The sequence below is a fragment of the Heterocephalus glaber genome, unplaced genomic scaffold (genome assembly GCF_053883595.1).
Source record: "Heterocephalus glaber isolate CG9 unplaced genomic scaffold, H.glaber_assembly_v1.0 deba00001472, whole genome shotgun sequence".
NCBI classification, from domain to species: Eukaryota; Metazoa; Chordata; class Mammalia; order Rodentia; family Bathyergidae; genus Heterocephalus; species Heterocephalus glaber.
This window is the reverse complement of record NW_028258315.1, coordinates 97,416,953-97,438,640: the sequence shown is the minus strand read 5'-3', so window position 1 is coordinate 97,438,640 and position 21,688 is coordinate 97,416,953. Positions and strand designations below refer to the sequence as shown.

General features: G+C 45.4%; 1 protein-coding gene across 1 annotated transcript in view; it reads right to left on the bottom strand.

Annotated features, from left to right (window-relative positions):
* Window positions 1-20,178, bottom strand: part of Synpr (synaptoporin) — a 290,162-nt gene extending 269,984 nt beyond the window's left edge. Inside the window, exons 1-2 of the mRNA XM_004871612.4 lie at window positions 20,037-20,178; window positions 19,873-19,938 (exon numbers count right to left, since the gene is read on the bottom strand). Of these exons, the coding sequence (XP_004871669.1) occupies window positions 19,873-19,938; window positions 20,037-20,054 (84 nt within the window). The 5' untranslated portion in view covers window positions 20,055-20,178. The remainder of the gene's footprint in view (window positions 1-19,872; window positions 19,939-20,036) is intronic.
* Between the last annotated feature and the right edge of the window lie 1,510 nt (window positions 20,179-21,688).

Below are 21,688 nucleotides of genomic sequence, written 5' to 3'. Positions count from 1 at the left end.
AGGAAATTTTAATTGCTCATACACTTCAGTACAAAATAGATTTCTCAAAATAGTGAATTAGGGTATATGCATTAAGCTCAATGCAAGGGCCAGGGATTTAGCTCAGTGGTTCCGGCGCCTGCCTCACAAGCACAAGGTCCTGAGCTCGATCCTCAGTACCCCCCCCCAAAAAAAACCTCAATGCGAGATTGTAAACAATGCCTTCTATCCATTATTTGCACACCAATCCAATTTAGAAAGTTAGCTCAATCTTTGTAGCCCTTTCTAGATTTTGTTCTATGGGTTCAGTTGTCTTTTAAATTAGCCAATAGTTTAAAATAGTTGGTCTTTTAAGTATAAATAGTTAAAAATAGCTGCTCAGAATCCACAGCATTTATTGGGAGCCCATCCTATATTAGATAGTATGTAAAGCACATTTTATATCTAAATGTCAAGCAAAATATCATTAACTGTCCAGTTATTTGTCCAACTTATCACAGTAACCTACTGAAAATAAAAGCTATGTCTACAAAACATCAGATTAGTAAAATCTAATTATGAAGGACAGATTACTGTCCTCATTTTTTCCAAAACTGAGACTTAGCAGGGGATCTGGTTCAACGTCACGTGACTTAAAGAGAAGACTGAAGCCTGAATGTTCAAAACCAATTCTCTTCACTAAATATTTCGTCGCCTCTAATAGAACTATTCCACCACTACATTTTTCTTTGCCAATATTGCATTGTGAAAAGTTGAGCCTTAAAGAAGCCACAGTGAACATTTCTGTCTTTGCTCAGACAGCTGAGGTTACCTGGAGGTTACCTGGAGGCAGAACCTGAGGCAGAAGCATCTAGAGGTCTTGATGTACTGGAGAGGAATCTCCAGGAAATGGTAGTGGGGTAAGCACGATAGTACAGGGAAAGGAGTTACCCAAGCACATAGCTTCAGCTACAACCAACTTCAGCCAGGTCCACAAGGTGCTCTGAAGTGTGGATGATACAGAGTTGGCGCCACCCTGCGGCGAGGGAGCCAGCCCTTGGCAGAGCAGTGTGGGACTGGTACTGCCAGTGGGCTGCCCGTGGGGCAGGGTGAGGTGGTGTCCACTCCACCAAAGGCAGCTCTGTGGGGGAGGGAGCAGGAGGGCAGGGTACTGCTCTGGTGAGAGGGTCTGGGCCAGGGAACACGCCCACCCTGATCACTTCATCCTCCCCGCACTCAGGAAGGGTGGCACCAGGCTGGTGAATACCAACATCGAGCCACTTTTGTTTAGGCCAAAACATTGGAGTCAGTAGTGCTGTACTACCCTCTAATTTTCTACCTTAGAGTGAGGATGACAGAAGACAGACAGATAGAGAACGACTTCTGGAATTAACCCTGACAACACAACACAAGCAGCATTGGCAAAGGGAGGCTGAGTAACCAATGCCAATGTGTAATGTGCTAGGCAGATTACAAGGCAGATTCCAAACGTGTCATCTGGAGGCAGTTCATCCTCCCTCTGTCTCCGCTCCCCATCCTTCTGCCCCCACCCCCTGTTCTTCCATGAAGAGCCCTCTGAAGCTGGCTAGGAAATGTGCAACCATTATCAAAAACATATCCAAATCACTCTTGAGCACCGTAAATGAAAAACATACCCCGGCTGTGCAATCAAGGACACTCATCATCTGCTGCTAATTTTAGTGCCAAGCGCCTCTAATGATTAATGAATTCAACAATGTTACACTGAAAACATGGAAGTGCCTCATCCTGCTGCCCAGGAGATATCTGAAGGTGAGTATCCACAGGATCTCAATGACTGCCACCACCCTCGGAGATGTCTCATCTGGGACACCTTCTCCATTACTGTGAAACCGCCACAACACCTTCCCGTGAATTTAGGATTCAGGGTTGATTACCAACCACCCCGCTTTCTTGGGACTTTGCGTTTTCTCAGACTTTAAGAAGTTAGAATTAGTCAGACTGACATAGCAACCACTTTCTCCTCACCTACTGCCCTCCTTTAAGTATCTTCTTTCCCTCAGTGTAAGTTGCATTCTGTACTACACCACCTGGCCTGGCTCCCCAAATCAGACTGGACCATGTGAGACAACCACATTTCCTCTCTGTAAAGTCTGAGATAAGAGTGTTTAACACTTGACCTGTGAGGTTAGAGGCAGGCTTAGGATGATATTACCTTAAATACAGAGAAAAGAGCAAGACAGTTATAGTAATATCAGTGCAATGCGGCCAAGAGGCAACAAGCGGATCTACACAGGGTCTGGAAAGATGATGCCAAAAACTCCTCACTTATTTTCCATCTCCCAGATTACATCTCCTGGTTCCTCCCTCTCAAGAAGCCTGACTGAACTTTCTGCCTATTGATAACCCTGACTCCTTCCAATCTATCTTCCTTTTTGCCTCTAAGCCAGTTGGAATGGGTTGCTATTCCTTGCAACCAAATGATCGCTGGTATGTTGAAGGATCAGATTGGGTTTCATTTATTTTAAACATAAGCTCAGACAAGATAAGTGGAGAACATGTAATTATTTGAAGATGATTGCTGTGTATCTATATCAGGGACAAATAACTCTCTCCCAAGACCCATCTCCTCCCTCTTAACAAGTTTGTTGCAGGTGTCAACACACTAAGCTAAAACTACATCTCTCTACTTCTCTCTGCTTCTTTCTTTTCCAGGTAGAGCAGCCAAGTGACAGTATCACATACCGGATATATGTTCTACACTGGTCCCCCCAGGGAGGAGGCTCCAGTTACCAGAGTACTGACATCTTAGAGCACATGCTCACCACTGCTAACCACTTCTGTGAGCCCGCCTTCGACCAGCAAGGGCTGGGAGCAGAAAGATGGCTTCTCCAGATGTCCCCAGGGCAGAGGGTTCTGAGATGCATTGTCTGAGACTACTCAGAGGCCCCAGATCCAACAACAGTGTCCCCACTGGGAGGGCAAACTCCATCGTGTACCCTTGTATTGGTACTTCTTGCCTTTCTCATTCCTGCTCCCTGTGACCACTACTTAATAATTTACCCTCACAGATGCCTTTGACTTAGGTATTGTTCTGAAGGGAATCCAAAGTAAAATGATGCCTAACTAGGGCATGGGCTATCTCTGAAACTCTACTTTTTGAGGGAGGAGGAAGGATGATACACATGGAATTGCATCGCACAATTTCAGGTCATGTTCATGTAGCCAACATACCAACTGTAAGGCACTTATATCCTCTGCTCCCTTAAATCTGAGTACTGCTCTCTTATTTCTCTTACACGCCGATAGTACTGTTTCTATGGCCATTGTCAAAATATTGTCAAGCTACCTTACTGTATTAGTCACTGGGACAAAATACCCAAAACTTAAGGGAGGAAAGGTTAATTTGGCTAACAGTTTTAGAGGGTTCAGTCCAGGCATGGTCGGGCCTGCTTCAAGGCAGAAATAGCACTGTTCCCCATGAAGGGAATGGTGGAGGAAATCTGCTCAACTCTCGGTAACCAGGAAGCAGAGAGAGAAAGGAAGTGCTAGGGACAAAAATACAGTGTTCTATGTCACTCCCCCAGTAACCACCTACGACCAGACCCCATTTCCTAATGACACATTCAGGTATGAATTCATCAGTAGATCACTCATGAACATGGCACCCCATGATCCAATCACCTTCCAAGAGCCCATCTCTGAACACAGGAGACCTCTGGGGGCCATTTTAGATCTACAGCATAATACCTACTGACCATACAGAATAAATACATGTCTCAACATGATTTTTTGCTAACTAAATCTTAATGAAAGTGTTTAATTTCTCTGTGTCACATGATATGGCATTACCTTGCTTGTTAGTCTGCTTCCCAGATAAAATAGTTATCATTACCAAAAATAACTACTGGGGGCTGGGGATTTAGCTCAGTGATACTGCCACCTGCCCCACAAGTGCAAGGTCTGGAGTTCGATCCCTAGTACTAAAAAAAAAACAAAACAAAAAACCTACTACTATGAGATATTCTCGTGTCAAAAATTAGTGCAAACTTTGCAGATTGTCATCCTGCTGCATATCAGCACAACTGGGAAAGATTATTATTGTTTTATATTTTTATTTCTTCTTTAAAGCTCATGCACAGTGATATGCTGAGTAACGATTCCTCGGGGGGCGAGAGATGGCACACACAAAGGTGGTCCCATGAGGCTATAAAGAGCGGAAACCCCTGCCACCCGCTGTCACTGCAGGTGCCACTTTACCCACGTTTGTGGTCACGCTGATGCAAAGCAGCCTTCTGTACCCAGAGCTATGAAGTACAATACATATAATTATGTGTGGTGCATAATACTTGATAATGATCATAAGTGACTATTGTATCAGTGAATGTATTTACTGCACTGGACTTCTGGCCACTATTTTTAGAGTGTACTTCTACTTATAAAAATATTTTACTATAAAACAGCTTGCCATGTTAAGCCAGCAGCAGCTCTCCTACAGCTCCGGTTTATCTTGCTTCTTGTTCACATCATTTTTCTCTGTGCTTGATTAATTTCATGTTGCCTGGTTCATCACAGCCCTGAGCATAAAAATCCACCACGCACACTGTCAGTCAGAGTGCACACTGAGTGACAGACCTGGAAATACAACTGAAGATGACCGACAACTACAATGCTGATAAAGAGATGGTGAGTGCTTGCCAGGAAAGAATGTCTCAGTCTACACAGCTGTCACCTTGCAGAACGAGAACGAAGTGACGAGCCAGGCACGGGGGCACATGCCTGTAAGTCCAACCCCCCAGGAGGCTCAGGCGGGAGGGATGAGGACAAGTTCAAGTTCAGACTGGACAACTTAGCAAAGCCCTGTCTCAAAACCCAAAAATCAAAATTAAAAAGGGATATAGCTCAGCGTGAAGGCTCTCAGCTCAATCCTGGGTGCTGCAAAAGAAAAAAGAGGGGAGGGAGAATAAAGCAATGGAAACCATTAAATAATCTGCTCTGTCCAGGACAAAGTCTGAGAAGAGCCTGTGTGCGATATGCTCCTCCAAAGACCAGGACTGGAGACCCAGAAGTGCCGTGAGGATCACAGCCAAGAGCAAAAGGCCTTTTGCAAGCTCTGGGTGGTTTAAATGAGCCAAAAATTGTTCTCCACTGCATAATGTGAAAGTGAGCAGTGATCTGGAATACTGATGTGAAGGCAGCTGAAGAATTTGTGGAAATGCTAGGGAAGCTGAGTATGGAGGAAAAGCACTTGCAAAAGCAAATCTTCGATAGGGAGGGAACTGTGAGCTGAATGATGAAATCACCTATTACATATTTTTCAGAACACACTCCTGTCGTTGAGCAGTATATATCTGTACACATATATCCAGATGCACACAGAGATGCATAAAACGCACCACAAACATAAAAAACTGACACAGTTTATGAAATTCAGGGTCCAACAAATTTCTAGAAGTGTCTCGAAAAGCTCACTGCTACCCACACTGTTATGTGTTAAATTTTACTTGTAAAAAATAAATGTTTTTTAAAAAGAGAACCACTCTGCAGTGAGCACTTTGTACCCCATACACGATCTAAGCTCCTTGCTGAAGTTTAACACATTCCCCTTGCAAACCAATGGACGAGATCATTCTCACCACTTACACTGTCCAATATGACAACCAGTAGATAGTACACTTTAAATTGATTCTAAATCAACAAAAACTCTGCTCCAGTCACATGAGCCCCATTTCGAGTGTAGCTGCATGTAGCTAGAGACTTCCATTGTTGCAGAATGTTCTAGTGCATGATGCTACTCCAGTACAACAGATAAAAATCCAGGATTATCACCAATTAAGATCCCATTTTTTGTTGTTTCTTTAAACCACAAACAACTAAACTTCACTTTTAAATAATATAGTTAACTCTCTGAGATTACATTGGTCCATTAAGAAATTCAAGTTTTCCCTGCATTACCTGGTATCCAAAGCTAGCTCTCCTATTGCTCTCTATTGCTAATATGAACCACTGCTTCTATTCCCACTGAAGTTTGGGCCCAAGACATGATTCCTACATTTTAATTATTCCTAAATGTCTAATGGAAGCACTTTGTATTTTATCTGAAGGAAAGCAAAGTAGCCCTTCAGATTCACTAATTCCTTCATCCCAGAAGCTAAGCGAGGGTTGATGCTCGTTCCTCCCTCAGACAAGCAGCTCCTGAGCACTTCCTGCATAAGAACTGGGCCAGGTCCTTGGGGTTCAGAGACAGCACCTCTGGGACCACAATGCTGTGGAGCCTGAGGAGCAAGCTAGAGACTGTGGGCATTGCCCAGAAACCAGCTGGGCTTTGTGGATGGGTCTGCTGATGTTTAAAAAATGGAAAATACTTCTGACATTAAAATCTTTTAGGGGCTAAGAGTAAAGCCCAGGGGTAGAGCACTTGCCTGAATGCACAAGGCTCTGGGTTTTATCCCAGCACCGTAAAACAAAAAAGCAAACAAATCCTTGTAATATTAGCACCAAAATCCTTATTTTTGTTCTCCTCCCCAAAAGTGGAAATATGTGTACACCTTGGACCTATGTTCCTGCAGAGCAACAACTAGCTGCGGTGGAAGCAGGGCTGCTACAGATAGGAAATCATGTTCAGCGTGGCACACCTCTCATCACTGGCACAGCCTGCTTCCTGCACTGTCTGCCTGGGCCCCACAGATGTAGTTCGCATTCTAGCCAGATGGCACTGGGTATGTTACCTCATTCTTCAAAGGCAGGCCATGGGAGGAGAAACTGTCTCCCCAAATAAGACAATGAAGCAAACGGTTACAAGCCCTAGAACTTTGCGTTGTCACAAGTAGATGAAGTAAAGAGAGGAAGGGGAATTGTTAACAGAAACATCAGGGAGCACCCAATGTCATTGCTTCTTTCTAAATATTTTCCATCATTTGCTTAGCCAACTATGGTTCTACAAATAAAATAAAATCAACTCAAATAAAATTAAAACAGCCATTTATTATCTTACCAAGAATTTTTATAAGCAAAAAACCTTTTTAAAAAGTGCTTGCCTTTGAACTGCCCAGAGAACTTAAAAATGTTGGTGCACCTGCCCATGACAGACTCCATCACCAAATGAGAGGGTACCAAACAGATTCACCAAATGCACCACCTCCTTGGTCCATTTTTTCCTGGAAGGTCCTGGCATTTTTATGGAGATCAGGTCTCCAGGAGAGAATCAGAACCCTTCTTCCTCTCTTACTTCTGGATTAAACACATGGGATCTCTGTCAAGCTCAACAGGCCTGGGATCAACTCTCAGCTCTTCTGTTATCAGCTGTACGCAGTTATCCTTTGCTCATTTTTCTAAGCCTCCTCTGATTCTGTTCAAAAACCAAGTGCAGTGATGATGCAGATATTTGTGAAAGTTCTATGAAACAAAATGGAGTTGCTTGTGCCAAGATTAACAAAATAAATAAATAAAGCCAGGGGGATATAAGAAGGATACAAAGGAAGACTTCTTTCTCATGCTGGATTGTGTGATAAAACTATCACAAAAGAACCTACCAGAACTACAAGCTTGCACAAGAAGCCACCGCAACCTTACACAAATATTTGTACAGGGACATCTTCCCAGTAACTGTCCATCTGACCTCAGACTAGCACCACCCTGTTAACAGTCTTTGTAGACAAGATTCTTGTCTGCAAATACCTATGTAATCCTCTTCATTTTGGCTTTCTCAGCCTCCTTGAAATGCTCATGATTTCCTAAGGCATATTCATTCCCACTGCAGTGCTCTGCTATTCCCAAGTAAATACGAGCATTCTTTGAATTTTTCTCTGATTCTTATTTAGGTTGACACACTTGAATGGAGTTGTTAGAATTAAATAGCATAACATGTAGAAAATAGCACAGGGCCTGGAACACATTAAGTATACAATAAATGTTAACAACTATTGTTTTAATTCACAGAGGCCAACCTGACCCAAACTAGCAGTATCAGAGGCAAAATCAGGGTGCATCTCTAATTTTACCTCAGTTAATAGCAAGTGTGTTCAGGAATGTGATCCAAGGAAGACAGGCCGTGGCCTTGGCAGCAAGCAACTGCTGAGTTTAATTTATTGTATTGATAGCAGCAGCAAAATAATATAATTAGTGACAAGGAGGGCTTACCGGAGTTGGGCAGGTCCCTAATTCAAGATATCAATAAAAAGGGGGCATGTGGACACAGACGCACAGACTGACAGACACATACACAGTGCCATGTAACGGGGAAGGCAAGGGCTGCAAAAGATTGTCCCCAACTACCAGAAACTGGTGAGAGGCACAAGACAGACTCTTCCTTGTGAGCCTCAGAAGAAATTAACATCGCCCGCCCCTTGTTCTCAGACTTCCAGCCTCCAGAACTCTAAGACAACACCGTTTTGCTGTTGAAGCTACTCAGCATATGACAAGGTTGTGCATGTCTTAGACCTTAGAAATGTGTTGTTAGATAGTTTTGCCATTGCATGAATATATGCTACGGTTTCTCATATGAACTGAGACTGTTACATTGTTCCTTGCAAAATAATCTTGCATGTGACCACCGCCATTATAGTCCATCCTCGCAAACGTCTTCACGTAGAGCATGACTGTATTTTTTAAATGTATGCAGCCCTGGCAGATAAATACATCATTTCTCAGGGGGAAAAAAAGCTACATGCACACACAAACATCTGAAAGTGCATTTTTCAAAATATTAAGTTTAGGGGCCGGGGATTTAGCTCAGTGGTTCTGCTGCCTGCCTCACAAGCACAAGGTGCCAAATTCAATCCCCAGTACAAAAAAAAAAAAAACAACAATTAATCTTATTTATGTTTCTCTAGAAGAACACTGGATAATTTTTATTGACAGTGTTGCTTACTTTTGTGATTTTAATTGATAATGTATTATTTATGCATGAAATGGTTCTAAATAACTTGTCCAAAACAACCCCCACCAGCAGCTACTCTCAAGTACAAGCACAGACATACCTGTTACCTTCGGCAGCAGGGCCGGCACGGGGAGGCAGGAGGTGAGATGGACACAGCTTTCGACCTCCTTGTCTCTTCCCAGCTGTGTCACATGGGCACACTGCACCTTACATCATCATGGCGAGTGTGAATGAAGTATACAGTGCAGGTTGCGCTGACGTGCTACAGCCTGCTGTGTAGCAGAAGTTCATCCATTTACACCCATTATAATGACTCCTCCTACACGAGAAGCTTTATCCCTTTCTCAAATAATAAAGTACATTATGCCTGTCAGAAAACAGCTTCCAAATTCATGATCAACTTGCTAAAGCCTGCAGGCTGAGGCTCCAATGCATCTGGGACACTGATCTAGGACTGGATACTTTGTTGGCAACCACATCTGCCAAATTTTACTGCCCCACTTAAATTCATCCTAGTTACGTAGTATGTGTTATTTAGGTCCTTCCGTAACAAAGAAGGCATGTGTATGTGCATGTGAACAGGCACATGCTTACAAAACATGAGGGAACATCTGGAAAAACAAAAAGACTTGTGAATTTTCCAAATTTTGCAAATTTTTCCGGTAAAACACATTCGGGGGCGGGGGGTAACATGTATTGAATATTTCCTATGTGCCATTATTTTTTGCACATATTATTTCATTTGGACCGGGGATTTAGCTCAGTGGTTTCACCACCTGCTGCGCAAGCACAAGGACCCAAGTTCGATCCCAGGTACCCAAAAATATATATATATATATTATTTCATTTGATGAACACAGCAATCCTGCCTGCTAATTATATTGGTCCTACTTTTATAAATATGAGAAGGCTAGAAAGGTTAAAGTGTTCAAGGTCACACAGCTCATCAGTAACCAAGCTGACAGTCAAAATATTCTATTACCAAATGGGAATGTGGTACATAAAGGCAGGCATTTAATTTTATAAACCCACCATGTATATTTGTATATCTGGAGAGAAGGAAAGACAAAGAGAACAATGTTTCATTTCAGATTTACCTATTGTTGCTAGTAAACAAAGCCTTTCCCACCAGACTGGAGTTTAATGCGGTTACCAATTTCACACACATTCTTCTTAAACCAGTGATGTACACACGTCTTTAAAATAAATTTCAAATACACACCCCAGGTTATTTAGGTGACCACGTAAGTAATCATGCTTTCCTTTCAGTTATTTTCTCAGAAATAGAGTCTATGAGTCTGATAACCAAAGTTCGTATGTAAATTCTAGTCGATAAGCATAAAACCTGAAAATATACCTTTTCTCCACTTCCTCAGAGAACTGCCTTATGTTGTAGATGGGCATGGAAAAGGAAGCAAACTGACATCAGCCTTATATCACAGAGTCCCCAGTTCCTGAGCTTTAGTTTTCTAGACTGAAGGGCAGTCAACGTTTACTGAGTCCTCGGAGGAGAACTTTTGTGCACTTGGGCTCATCTTTTATTCCATAAGTCTGTGTTAGAGATGCTCATTCCTGTTTTAGAGTTCAAAAAAGTGACAGAGAAAGGCATTTGCCCAAGGTTTCTCAGCCATTAGTTTTCTACCATTTGAACACATCTTTGTTACAGGTAAAATTCCTAAGAATCTTGAGCTCCGTGAGGTTTGCCCATGAACTGGGTTGAGCCCAAACTCACGTGTCTGTCTCCCAAACACACTTGCGTGTGTTTCTAAATCACAAGTACAACCCTACTCACCCCGGCACACTCATGTGCGGCTGAACGATTCTCAAGATCGCTGTGCTTCACTCCGATCATGGGCTCCTACCTAGTAACCTTCTACTGTGGCTCTTCCAGCCTAAGCCACCTACTTTCTCAGTTTTCCTGGATCCTGCTTCAGGAAAGACTCAGCAGGAGTGCAACTGTCTGTCGGTGCAGGCAGGACATCCCGAAAAGTCATCAAGTAAGCCCAGCCAAGCAGTCCCTTGGTGGACCAGATGGACGAGTGACACTTCCTGTTAAAGCCACTACGGCATATCTTATTTGGCACATAAATCCTTCAAAATAACAAATCAAAGAACAGTAGTTCACACACACACAGCATGCAGAAAAAATTCACCGCCCCATCATCCATGGCATGACCTAATTAGTTCAATTTAGTTGCATAGGTTAAAATCCTGGCTCTAGCAAATGCTTTGAGCTGTCCATTTATTTTTTTTAAAGAGTTATTATTATTAGCTCTTCATAAGGTAATGTGAAATCAAATTATGTAAATGTTTAATCAAATATATATGTAGCATTTAGCAAACTGCTTTTCTCTACATATTAGTATTAATACTATTTGTTCATAGTTTATGATCACCTCACAATCAACATTTTCCCAATGAGAAAAGAATAATGGAACATTATATACTGAGCAGGCTATGCTTATACAGTGTTAGAAACTTCAGGAGAACTAACTGGATTTGCAAAAATATCATCATCACTAACGACCCCTTCCTCAGTTACAACAGGGAACTATAGTGTGGGCCACACACAGCTGGAGGGTTTACTAACATTATCTTAACACGGGCCAGGGATTTAGCTCAGTGGTTCCAGCGCCTGCCTTGCAAGTGCAAGATACCGAGTTCAATCCCCAGTACCAAAAAAAAGAATATTATCTTAACACTCACAAGTGACAAAAACATGTGCTCTTAGGATCCTCATTTGATGGGTATTGTCCCCTACGGATCAGAATATGCAGTCTGCTCGACACCTTATGGCTGGAAAGAAGAGTCACAATTCCAGCATAAGACCGATTCCAAGCCCAAGCTCCTTCAAGCCCCATGCAGCTGTCTACACTTTTACAGAGGTCTTTGCTCATTCCCCAATTCCTTGTTTCCCTTCCTCAGACAAAATAGCATCGATGACATGAAGCAAGCCATGATTCTTCCATGAGTAATCTATTTTCTACTGCATTAGTAAACACACACACACACGCTTCCTGGCTCCCATGGGTTGAGCAGCTGTCCTCTGCCATACTCTTCTACCATGCCATTTCTGCCTTGGAGCCAGCCGGCCATGGACTGAATTCTCTGAAATCATGAGCCAAAATAAATTTCTTCTCCTTTAAATTGTGGGCGTTGGATATTTTAACCCAGTGAAAAACATCACTAATAAAAGTGACCAATAAAATGTTGTTACAGCTCTGAAAATTCTCTCTGATTAAAGGAGCTTTTGGTGGGTTTCCACAGGTAAAATTATCCACGGGTGGGTCTGTAGTTTTGCTAGCTTACACTATTCTGTTCCTCAGTTGAACAGCTTCCTCCTGAAAGGAAGGGGGGGGGGTTGCCTAGTGGTGACAATAGCCACCTAAGAATGTAAATAAATTCCCTCAAACTCACAGACACTGCATCTTTATTCCTATATAACTACATTAATTCAGTTCTGGCCATTCATGTTAGAAGACCACACATCCATTTGTGTGAGTGTGTGTGTGTGGTGTGTGTGTGTGTTTACTAATGCAGTAGAAAATAGATTACTCATGGAAGAATCATTGGCTTGCTTAATGTGATAGTGAACTACAGTGTGGGCCACACACAGCTTACTAACTTTACCTTAACACTCACAAGTGACAAAACATATGCTCTTGGGATCCTCATTTGATGGATATGGGCCCCTGAGGATCAGAATATGGAGTCTGCTCGACACCTCATGGCTGGGGGTGGGCCCGGGGACAAGAATACATCCATCCAGGACACACCCCCGGGGACCACCTCCAACCAGGTCCCAGCTCCTTAACAGCACAGTCAGCCATGAATTTATCAGTGGCTAATCCCCCATGATCCAATAGTGTTCCGAAAGTCCCCACTCTGAGCACATGAGACTTTTGGAGGACATTTTAGATCTAACAGTAAGAACTTCTTTAAAAAAATTTCCAGTGCTACCTTACTTAAAGACACACCATTGAAAGAGTCACCTATTCTTCAAATAGACATGTAGACCTCTCACCAGACCTACCATGCCCCTGACCCGAGGAACTGTCTCTCCCACTGCTCCTGCAGAAAACAAAAGTCTATAGGGGAATGTTCTGAATCTCATGACCCTTTTTATTCAGGCCACAAGTGACAAGACAGCAGCCGCCATCTGACCCCTGAACAACCAATCCACAGACTGGCTATCGACTGGTGGTAATGTGGCTTGGAGCTGAGAGCTGTGTCCAAAGTGAAAAAATTCTTAGCTGAAGCAATTGCCTTCCTTCTCCTAGGAGTCAGAAGAGAATCAAGAAAACAGTATGTGGGAATCAAAGCGGGGACAAGCAGAGAGGGCAGGCGGGACGGAGGCTGACACACAGCAATGGCAGCACCTCGCCAAGACACTATTTGTGCTCAGTCCCGCTAACCCAGAGCTATGGGGCCTGTTTCAACCCTTGCATGTTTATTCCTGTGAGAGTTCTCCTCCATTATTATACAACAGACCTCTCTGCAACTGTGTTCTTTCTGTGACAGTCCAGTCAGCTTACGGGAGTCAATTCCCTCTCTAACCAAGACTCATGGCTAAACAATTATTTCTATGGGAGTCCTTACAATTTCTCCTCACAATGGGTTCCCCAAAGAGCAATTTACACTACATCCACCATGTCCTCTAGAATTTGTTTACACATTCTTTGTTCTCTTTCCCTTCTTCCTCACTTCCTTGAACAAATACTAAGGAGCTATTCTGTGCTGGTAGGATTTGTGGATGCTCCTGAAGTCGGCCCTTATTTGAGCCCAGCACTGTTAAATACTTAGAATGTGTGGATGAGTGAGACAAACCAGATCCCCCCCTTAGGGAGCATTTAATCTGGCCAAGGAGCTAGAATGTAGGTCTGGCATTACCAAGTATACTCTGGGATCCATCAGGATGTTGACTGTATCTAGCGAGACCTCCCTACTCTGTGACACCCACACTGAAATCCCCAAGAGGAGCTCACCCGCTAAGAGGGCTTGGGTAAGGAGAGAGACAGAGAGTCTTCCAAGCAGAGGAAGCACATTTGCAAACAATAAGTCTGTTAGACCAGCAAGAAACCATCTAGCAGGATTCTGAAACATCTAAGAAATGTGAAACGTGTACAGAAGAAGAATCTGGAGAGTTAAAAGGTAAAGATAAGCCTTCTCCCATCATGCAAGTTTGGCTGGTTGGTTAGTTTCAACTGCAGCTTTGTTCAAGGAGACCCAGGAGAGGGGGATGAGGCAGAGGGTGGAGAATGCTTGGGAAGGAAGCCACCCTCCAGGGAGCAGAGCTCAGGCCCCACACCACCAGCTTCACACAACACTGTGACTGGCTCTGTCTGACCTCTGCCTGCGTAAGGGAGAGATGTAAACCCTCTTGGCAACAAAGAACCATGGGTGATGTCTGTACTTCAGCATGAGCCTAGGGCTCTTCCCATGTTCCCACCTGGGACACTCGCCAGGCCCAGGAACAAGTGGTTGGCAAGTTCCCACTGGTGACCCTATGAGGACATTTATCAACTGGACACGCTGTAACCCTTTCACATGCAGGCAATTGCCTACGAACTATGATTTGAGAAAAACAAAAGAATCTCTCTCCATATTTCTCCAAAACAATCCTGAGGATCAAGTACCTACAGTTTTCCCACTAAGTCTCCTTCAAGTTCAACGCAGGCCTCTCCAGAATATTCTCCGCAACGTGAATATTCCAAGCAGCAGGTCCTGGGAAGTCAGCTAGGCTTTGGTAAAATTAAACCCAGTAACATGCGGGCCCTCCACCCGGAAGACTAAAGAAACAGGTGGCTCAAGAGAGGTGAGAGCAAGTGTGAATCTGAATTTCCTGTTTCGGAGTCTTCCCAAGACTCTGATATGCAAAACATTAGCCATAATGCTCTAAATTACCCTCTGATGGACTTCGACTTTTGGCTTCCTCATAATCACTGGAATCATCATCATGCTTATAATAATTATTGAGCACTTACTGTAGCCCAGGAACTGCGTGAGGTACTTCACTTGGACTAAGTAATTTATTAATTATTGTAACCCTAAAAGTAGGAACTACTATTAGCTCTATCTCATGGATGGTAACAATGAAGCCAAGTAAATGAATTACCTTACTCCAGATAACCAAGCTAATAAAGAATGAAATACGGATTGAAATCCATAAGAAATGTTCCTGACTCTTCTCTCTTCTACACTTGTGGGGCCAAATACTAAATGTCTCAACAAACATAGAAAAGCATTAAGTGCTGACTCTACCAGCTCACTGGGGAAGGGCTCTTTTATTGTGTATGATTCATATTCCACCTGCATCTGGTGACTGTCAGTAATTGAGAGACTAGAAAGTTATAGTTAATGTAGCTTTAAATTACATCAAGCCCTCAATGGCAGATTGCTGTTTATGACTTAAATGCTTTATGTTAAAATTCCCTGTCTTGTTTATACTTACACAAAAAAAGTTATCTCACGCACACAGATTTTTTTAACAATAAAGGAATGATCGTGAAATGAGATTAAGTTACTGGCTTAGTAAACAAAGTCTTTTTGTAGTTATTTTAAATAAAAACATACTGGTTTTTTAATTGAAACTTACTCTCTCTTGGTTGACTAGCAAGCAACAGAAAACAAAGGTACATATAAAAGACGATGTCTGTTGAAATTGTCTTTAAATACCAATGCTCCTTGGCATTTTCAGAAAAGGATATAACTGTGTGAGATGAACATGGCATAAAAGATAACACCTGCCTTTTAAAGTCTCTGAGGATTAGGGATAAGACACAGCGAGGTGCCTACCATGAGGGAGGAAGAGCACAGCATTTAGGGGAGCAGAGTCTGGAATGAGACTGCTCAAATCCTGGCTTTGCTGTTTCTTACAATTTTTTCTGATGGGTTGGTTGGCATCACTGGTTGTCCTGGTGACATGGCGGCATTCAGATGCATGCTGACACATGGGAATCACTGCAATATGGGGCCACATATGAAGCTTGCATGAGGAAGGCACTATTACCACTTTTCTCATTAATAGTACAAAACAGTGGCATATTATATTATACTGACATGCTTGGCTTTGTTATTATCTATAACATGAACTATAAATGCAACCATTAATATCAAGAATGGTTTGATGTTTGTTTGGAAAACAGCTCAGGAATGAAGGTTATACAAATGCTAGTGCCTCCATCTAAATCAAGTAGGCCTTTGCTTCCTGCATCACACATACCGTGTCTTCTCTGCATTAGCTGGCCTCCCTGGGAAGGCAGAGAGGCAGAACAGAAGCATGAAGTCCAGGTGCTCTGGCAGAAGTGATATAGCAAAAGAGGCCTGGACGTCAAAGAGCAAGGACTAGAGGAATCAGAATGCTGACCCAGTGGCTGAGTCCCTAAGGGCAGAATCTGGAGCTGTGGCATTGTTGGAGACCATGCGAGCCAAACAGACACGGTGCTGGGGAGTCTGAGCCCGTGCAGCGCCCTTGGGACGGCATCAGCATGGCTGTATGCAATGCGGGTGCGTTGGGTCACCACTTTCCACCCCACGTAGATCCCCTGGGGCAACTGCAGCCTCCCTGACAGTGGAGAAGAGACTCAATGTGCTGCTGTAATTTTTTTAAAGGAAAACAAAAAAATACGAAAGGCCAGAAAAACATTGAAGTAGCAAAATAAGAATGACCCATAGAACACACGGCTATACCTGAGTAATTGTTCACAGTAAGTCTGAAAACAGGATAAACTTGATTTCAAAAGTGTTTACCGTCTCCAAATAGTGGTGAGAGATCTTCAGGGCCTACTTTACCATCTGGGAATAAACAAAGCAACGTCAAAGTCAGTGCTGTGTCTCAAATTTCTGTTTTGCCCCCAAAGACAGTGACAAGTCCGCTGTCCTCATTTAAGTAAAGATTGAAAAGTCTGTGAAATTGGCTAAAGCTTTTCCTTCAGGGCTTGACTTTCACATGTCATTAAGACTTTAAGTCTCCTGTGTCCATGAGCCCTTCCTAAGGAGAAAACACACAGCCATAGTACGTTCCTCACAAGGCACAAATGCAGAGCGCAGGGGCTGCCGCTGGAGGTGGTGTCCGTCACACGATCTGTCCGCAAGAAGTGACTTAGGGTGTGAGCTGTGTGTAAGAATCACTCATGCGCACAACTGCAGACACGTGTCATGCCTATGTCTCTGCTCGCACATCACAATCCTTTTTCAGTCTCTCCTGTTCTCTACCCCTGCACAACAAATCACAGCTTTGTGAATAAAATCTCTTACTTTTTAGCTCAGTGGTATACTTGCATGCTTTCCTCCAGGCTCATACAAATTACATAATACACATACACACAAAACTATATTTTCTTTTTTTCCTCTTACCAACATCACATTGTACTGTATACATTACTTGGTCATCTGGTTGAATAAATCATTCACATGTTGATTAAAAACATGAAGATTGTTTTTGCTCCCATTTAACAATTCTGTCAAATACAAAAAAAAAGAAACTTATTGTTTTCTTAATAATTCTATCAAACACAACTACACTGACCTCCAGGTCAATGCATATTAATTTAATTCATTCTTTTAATGGTGCTATAATATTTCACAATGTGCATGAATTATACTTTATTTTACAGAACAGGTTTACTAGTTGTTTTCAATTCTTTATACTACAGATGATATTATAGTAAATACCCTTGAACATGCTGTTATGGTCCAAATATTAGTATCACCTTCAAAACTCACATGTTGAAATATAATTTCCCCAAAACGATGGTATTAGCCAGGGCAGCCTCTGGAAGATGATTTGCTCACAAGGCTGGAGTCTTGCAAACGGGACTGGTGCCCTGAGAAAGGACTGAAATGACCAGAGCCTTTGCTTCTGTCGTGGGAGGGTAGCGAGAAGGATTCTGAGGCCGAGAGCAAGCCCTGCCCGACCCCAACTCTGCCTGCATCTTGATCTTAGTGCTGCGCCTTCGGAACTGTGCGAGACAAGCTTCTGTATGAACAGCCCCGTTTATGGTGATTTGCTGTAGGAACATGAGTGGACTAACACACGTGTATTTTTAAATGTACTTGTATTTGTACGGCATGAACACTGAAAGGAGAAGTACTGCAGTGTGAAGGCGTTGGGGACCTTAAAGCTGCCCTCCACCGCCACTGCGCTGTGAAAGTCCCACAGGGACAGAACCAGGAGTGGCCTGTCACCGCCACTGCCGAGGTACAGGTCTCGCTGATCAGCTGCTGCTTAGCGAGCACTGTCAAAGGGACTACTGGTGACACACGTACATACAGACTGCACCAAGCCAGCACACGGCCTCTCCTTACCAGTGTCCACAGGAAAGGGTGCCTTAATGTCCCCTCCTGGACCGTGTACGCGCAGAGCAGTGTTCATCTCCCCTTTCCCTACTTCCAACTGTCTCAGCTAGCTGTGCACCACACCCCCAACATCTCTAACTTGGCTCTTTTAAAATGAGTCTCATTTACCTGGCTTTTAAAGTTGTTTGTCTAAATACCCATTTTCTTCTATAAATGAGAGTAAAGACTGATCTATAAGCAAAAAGACCTTCCTTCTTAGAGCCCCTGAATCCTAGGAGAGAAGGCTGAGACCATTTTAAATGTAGTACCTTCACTTCTTTTTCTCTCTCAGGAAAAAAACCAATAATGCACTATGTACGACACTGTGATAAAATCTCATGAATGAAGGAGTATAATGTAATAGAGGTGCAAAGAATGAAGCAAATCATTCAGTTCGGGGTAGAAGGAAGGGGAAGAAGTAAATGTGAGGGAAATCTCCCTTGGAAAACTAACATTTAAGCTGCAGTAAAAAAAAAGATTTTCCCTCGGCCTGCAGTGTGAGGGCCCACACAGGAGAGGAGTTGCCAGGGGCCGGGGACAGCTCAGGGGCGTTGAATGTGCTAAAAAATTACCCAGCCAGCTTCCTTAAGATGCAGTCCCTGAGGCTCCCATCGTCCTAATATTTGGATTTGATGTGCAAACATCCGTGGTTTAAACAAGTCCCTCTACACTGACCACACATGAAAACTCAAGCAGGCCACGTGGTGGATAGTGGCGAGGATTACGTTGTAGCAGAATCTGAGGTAACACAGGTTAAAGTTGCAGGCAAAAGACAAGGTGGCGGGAAGAGGTCATGTCAGAAAACAATGTCGGATCTTTGGATTTTGTTTTGAAACAGCATAGTTTGGCAATGGAGCTATTATTTTCATTTTAACAAACCCCACTCTTTGCTGGAGAGGGAGCGAATGAACGTGAGCAGACTTCTGAGAAAGCCAACTGAAAGTTTCCAGGACTGTGAGCATGGCTGTAAGAAAAACATTACCGGAATACCCAGCTCAGGATCTGTAGTCCAAGCCTTCCGAAGGCTGACTTGCTGAGTATCACATTGATATGTATTTTCGGGCATTTTCGGTTAGGTCTACAAACTGGACAGACAGATTACCCTGCAGACCCTGCACATACACAGGCACCATCCTTGCGCAGTCAGCGCCAGGCACGGGCCCTCCGAGCAGGTCCGGGACGCGTGACAGGCTCTTACATAATTCCCCTGCGAGTCACTGCTGCCCGTGACTAACGCTACGTGACGGGCTCTGAACTTTCTGTCCGGAGAGGTTCCCGGCCGTTCGGAGCGCCTAGCGAGAGGAAATGCGCGCCCGCGGATCTCACTCCGAGGAACCAGCCGGCTGAGCCTCCCTCCTCCGCCGGCGGCCGGGCAGGTGTCGCCGGGCTGGCAGCCGTGTCTTAAGGGCAGCAGAGGGGCACGCAGCTTCCTGCAGCCCAGCTGCTGGGGAGCCGCACAGACTACTTCTGGGCTCCTCTGAGGGGACGCGCTGGGCGGAGGACTGGGCAGGGAGGGAGCGTCCGCGCCCACCCCGCCAGGCGCCCACCCCGCCAGGCGCTGTCCGGTGCTGACAGCTCCCGGGCTCGGCCCAGCCGGCGCCTCAGCCCCGGTCCGCAGGGTCCGGGCGAGGCCGCGACGCCCGGGCAGCTCCCGCCGGCCCTGCCCACCGGAGCCGCGCCCCGCCACTGCCCCGCACCGGCCCCCCGCGCCCGCTACTCACCAGCTCCAGCGCGCGCAGGAAGGCGAGCGGCTCCTTGAGCGCCCGGAAGGAGCCCGCCGAGGCCAGCTTCGGAAGCGGACCGGAGAGAGAACAGACGCGTGAGGAAGGCGCCGCGGGTCCCCGCCGCCCGCCCGGGTCCGCCCGCCCGCCCGGGTCCGCCCTACCTGGCTCACGGGGTCCATGGCTCTGCGCTTCTTCTCGGCCACCGGCGCCTTTGGGCGAAGTTCAGCCGGCGCCGAGCCCGGTTCGGCCTCGGGCAGCGGGGATAGGAGCGCCGCCTGCGCCCGCAGAGGCTCCCGCGCTCTGTGCGCCGCGCCCCAGACTCCGAGCAGCGCGGAGGGGCCGGAGGGGCTGCCATTGGCCAGAGGAGCGGGGAGCGGGCCGAGCGGGGCTGCCATTGGCCAGAGGAGCAGGGAGCGGGCTGAGCGGGGCTGCCATTGGCCAGAGGAGCGGGGAGGCGCGGCCGGCCGCAGACCTCGGGGCAGCGCACTCGGCTCGGGCTCGGAACTTCGGGCTCGGGCTCCCGAGGGCTGCCGGGCTCGTCGGCCGACGGGTTCGCCTCGGGGCAGGGCCTTGGCGCCTCCGGGGTGGGAGAGACCCGGGGCTTCGGAACACCTCGGGCGCCGCGCATGCGTGGGCCCGGCCTCCCTGCCCGGTGCGGGCGCTGGGTACCTGGAAGGCGGGAGGCAGAAGCCGCCCCTCGGCTGGGTGGGACTCGACGCCCAGAGCCAGGACCGCGGAGCGCGAGAGCAGGCGAAAATCGCTGTGCCCCTTGTGAAGGCAGAAAGCAGAGGAAGAGGCGAATTCGCCAGGGGAAATTAGCTCGGGAAGGACGAAACGGGAGATGGAAACCGAGGAGCCTCCAGACTCGCCGTTTCCACTGAGATCCTTTGCCTGAGACCGGATCCCCTCGGGAGCCCTCAGCTTCCTCATGAGAAGGTCTCGGAGTCTCCCAAATCTCTCAGACCCTTCGTGCAACTCACTCAAAGGTGGTTGGCTCATCTTTTTCTATCCCTTAGTGGATTTCATTTGCCAAATATAATTAATAAATGACTAAATAAGTAAACAAAACTTCGTTATTTCTGTGAGCCCGAAACTGCTAAGGCCTTTATAACTGTGGCTTCATTGATACTCACGAAGCACACATCGGTTAGCAACACTATTACCTGCATTCACAGATGAGGAATTCGAGACTTACTGAAGGGAAGCGCCCTGCTCACGGTTGTACTGCTGTACAAATCTTTCAGTAAAGATAGAATTGAATTTTTAAAAAATCAGAAAATGATGGAGAAGGAGAGGAAAGGACGCAAAGTCCTCTTTGCTCCCCCAGGAGCTCGGCTCCCGCCCTCTGGCAGTGCTGCCAGCAACTACAGATTCGCAGGTGCGAGGCCGGGGTTTCTAAACCCAGGAGGGCAGTGTGGAAGGGAATGGTGAGTGTGGAGCCTAGGAGGGGAAGCAGCCGAAATTAGATCAGAGAATGAGCCTCCAGGGGAGGTGCCCCTGCCCATGAGCTTGGTTGGAGAAAGCTAGACACTAGTGCGTAGGCACTCCAGCAGGCCAGTTGCACCATCTGCAGTCTGCAGGCTTGCTCCTGTTCCTGCGGACCTTCCTACGTGCAGAGAGTCTAAAACAACTGCAGACACTGGTTTCGAAAATAAGCCATTATGCGACTATAAGGGGGTGAGGGGACTAACATACTCAAGTATTTCCTGCCTGCCCTGCAGGTTATGATTATGGTTTTATGGGTGAAGTTACTTAACAAGCTCTGCCTTAAGCTGATAAATGGAACCAACAATATCACCCTTTGCTAGTTATG